At 65.8% G+C, this 2,631-nt stretch overlaps 1 protein-coding gene across 1 annotated transcript in view; it reads right to left on the bottom strand.

Annotated features, from left to right (window-relative positions):
• Positions 1-3: 3 nt before the first annotated feature.
• The window catches only part of LOC146589006 (uncharacterized protein KIAA1755-like), a gene marked incomplete at its 3' end in the record, with an annotated part of 9,483 nt that continues 6,855 nt past the window's right edge, over positions 4-2,631 (bottom strand). Inside the window, exons 6-10 of the mRNA XM_085316970.1 lie at positions 2,169-2,202; positions 1,882-2,066; positions 1,417-1,539; positions 491-682; positions 4-408 (exon numbers count right to left, since the gene is read on the bottom strand). Of these exons, the coding sequence (XP_085173096.1) occupies positions 4-408; positions 491-682; positions 1,417-1,539; positions 1,882-2,066; positions 2,169-2,202 (939 nt within the window). The remainder of the gene's footprint in view (positions 409-490; positions 683-1,416; positions 1,540-1,881; positions 2,067-2,168; positions 2,203-2,631) is intronic.

Here is a 2,631-nt window from a genome sequence, read left to right as displayed (position 1 = left end):
GCGGGCGGCTTGGCCTTCGGCCCTCCGGCTCCCTGGCGCCGGGCTGGAAGCCGCCTCGCAGCCCGGCGCTGCCTGGCCGGGGCCCGCAGAGCCCGGGCGAGGGGGGCCGGAGACGTCTCCCTTCCCGCCGGCGCCCCAGGCCTGCCGCAGCTCCGCCAGCATCTCCTCGAGGATCCGCCTGCTCTCCCGGTACCTCTGCCGCGCCGCAGTCCACGCTGCCGGCCCGCGGCTGCTCTGCATCGCGCGCACGTGGGCCTTCATCTCCTGCAGCTTCTCCAGGGAGAGGTCCACCGACAGCTTCTGGAAGGAGCTCTCGAGGCCCTGCAGCGCCTCCAGGTTCCCCGCCTGGCTCTCCCCGCGCTTCGCGCTGCCCGAGCAGCGTTTGCAGTCCAGGTTGAGCCACGCGATCTGGAAAACAAGGCAAGAGCTGCCGGGCTGGTTTTCCCCGCTGCTCACGCAGCGCCTGGCGCCGGAGCGCCCGCGCACCCACCTCGCTGGAGAAGCTGCAGAGCTCTCGCAGCATCTCCAGCTCAGCCCGCCGTCGCTCCGCGGCCGCGTGGAAGCTCGTCAGCTTGGTCCGAAAAAGGGCAGCGGCCGCCTGGAAGGGGTCTGCCTCGGGGAAAACCGAGTCTTGGACCTCGGCTGCTTCCTGACACAGAGCCAGCCCGCGGCCGTACCGCKCCTGCAGGCACAGGGGAAGGAAGCGACAGCTGGGACCGTGAGGAGGCTCTGGCGGGCAACGGTCAGGCTCTCCGCGGGCATCCGCAGCAAAGCGCCGWCCTCGGTTTGGGCGGCAGAGCACCGGGGAGACGCAGCGGAGAGAGCGGGGCTGCTCCGTCTCTGCCCGTCCGGGCTCTGCGCCTCGCACCGGTCGCGTTAGTCTGAGCCCAGAGGATTCGCCTCGTTTCCTCCTCCGTGCAGTGCACGCAATTAACAGGCCTTTGCGTTTAGGGGTCCATGGGGARAATCTTTGCCACTACACCAATGTCYGACGGCCCCGGGCTCTGCAGCRCCTCCCCGCAGCAGGGAGCCGGGGTTTGCCTGGGCAGGAGCCCCGGAGCGGTGGGGAGCRGCAACCTCGGCCCRAACCGCAGCAGGGAACAGCGAAGCRGTCTCCCCACGTCGCAGCAGGGCTGCCCAAAACCTGGTCAAACGCTTGGAAAATCGGCCATGAAAACTGCAGTTTGACCCAGCCAGTGCGGAGGAAACCCAGCTTCACGCAGAAGTCTTGTTCCAAACCAAATCTGGGGAATTTGGGCCAAGAGCATCAAGACTTGTAACGACATCTGACCGCTTCTGATTTTGCATTTTCATCTTTCTGCTGAGCGCCTGGCAGAGAGCCTGAGCCGTGTAACAGCTCTAGCGGCAGTGATACCCTACGGATAAATATTACAGAAAAGCCTCCTCCAAACGTACTGCAGCCTGAGCGAGGAACTCCTTAAACTGCTCRAAGGATTTCTCGATGCCGCCGGGGCTGCACTCCTGGGCGCCCATTTCCTCCAGCCGAGCCGCTGCCTCGCCGTCCAGCCAGCGCCCGAGCTGCGGGACACACAGGAGCGAGGGCGTCGCGCCGGAGCAACGGCAGCGAGCGCCTCCACGCCGGAGCCGCTGTCACGGCCGTGGCTTCCTCGGCTACTCCCCTTCCTTCCCCGGGATTATCTTGAGCTCTGACTTGATTGCACACACTAGCCCCACAATTAAAGTCAAAGCTCCAGGCAATCCTGTTATTCTCCGCATTTCCTYTGTCATCAAAAACCTAGGAAATGGGCTGAAGATTTCTTTTGCTGTGTTCCCCAGGCTGGGTAACTAATTTGCTGCATCCCCAGAGGGGGTTCGACTGGTGCGCGGTGCCCGCGCTCGCTCTCGGGCGGCCCAGCTCACCTCGCTGAACTCGGCCTCCAGCTCCGTGGTCTTCCGGAGGAACTCCAGGCGCTCCAGGCAGCTGTTGGACTTGGACACCAGGTCGTGGACTTCCTCCTCCAGCTGACTGTAGAGCTCCTCGGCCGCCTCGAGGCTGCTCCTGCCAGGACACGCAGTCAGCAGCCGGCCACGCCGAGCAGGAGCACCTCACGGGCGGCTCGCTGCAGGCTGCGCTGCAGGGGTGCGGGCAGGGCACGCAGGGGTCTGCCAACGTCCCCATGCCACCGAGAGAGCTGCAAGTACGGGACCGCGGGACGGGGAAGCATTTGCCAGCAGCGTGGCCTGAGCCAGCAGAGCGAAGGGAGCAGAGTGCATCGCCAGACCCGTGCGGCAGCGCCAGATGTGCGTGACATCGTGGGACACATGCAGCATCACCAGACAYGTGCAACATTGCAGGACACGTGCAGCACCGTGGGATGTGTGCAGCACTGCAGGACACATGCCGCATCGCCACATGGGTGCAGGCATGCACGGCGCTGCTGGATGTGCGCAGCACCGCGGGGCACACGCGGCGTCGCTGGACGTGCATGGGCAGCGTTGCAGGCATGCACAGTGCTGCTGGATGTGCGCAGCACCGCGGGGCACACGCGGCGTCACTGGACGTGCATGGGCAGTGTTGCAGGCATGCACGGCGCTGCTGGATGTGCGCAGCACCGCGGGGCACACGCGGCGTCGCTGGACGTGCATGGGCAGCGTTGCAGGCATGCACGG

The sequence above is a fragment of the Rhea americana genome, unplaced genomic scaffold, assembly GCF_003343005.1.
Source record: "Rhea americana isolate MKP2758 unplaced genomic scaffold, rheAme1 scaffold_482, whole genome shotgun sequence".
Classification (NCBI taxonomy): Eukaryota; Metazoa; Chordata; class Aves; order Rheiformes; family Rheidae; genus Rhea; species Rhea americana.
This window is presented reverse-complemented; position numbering and strand designations above follow the sequence as displayed.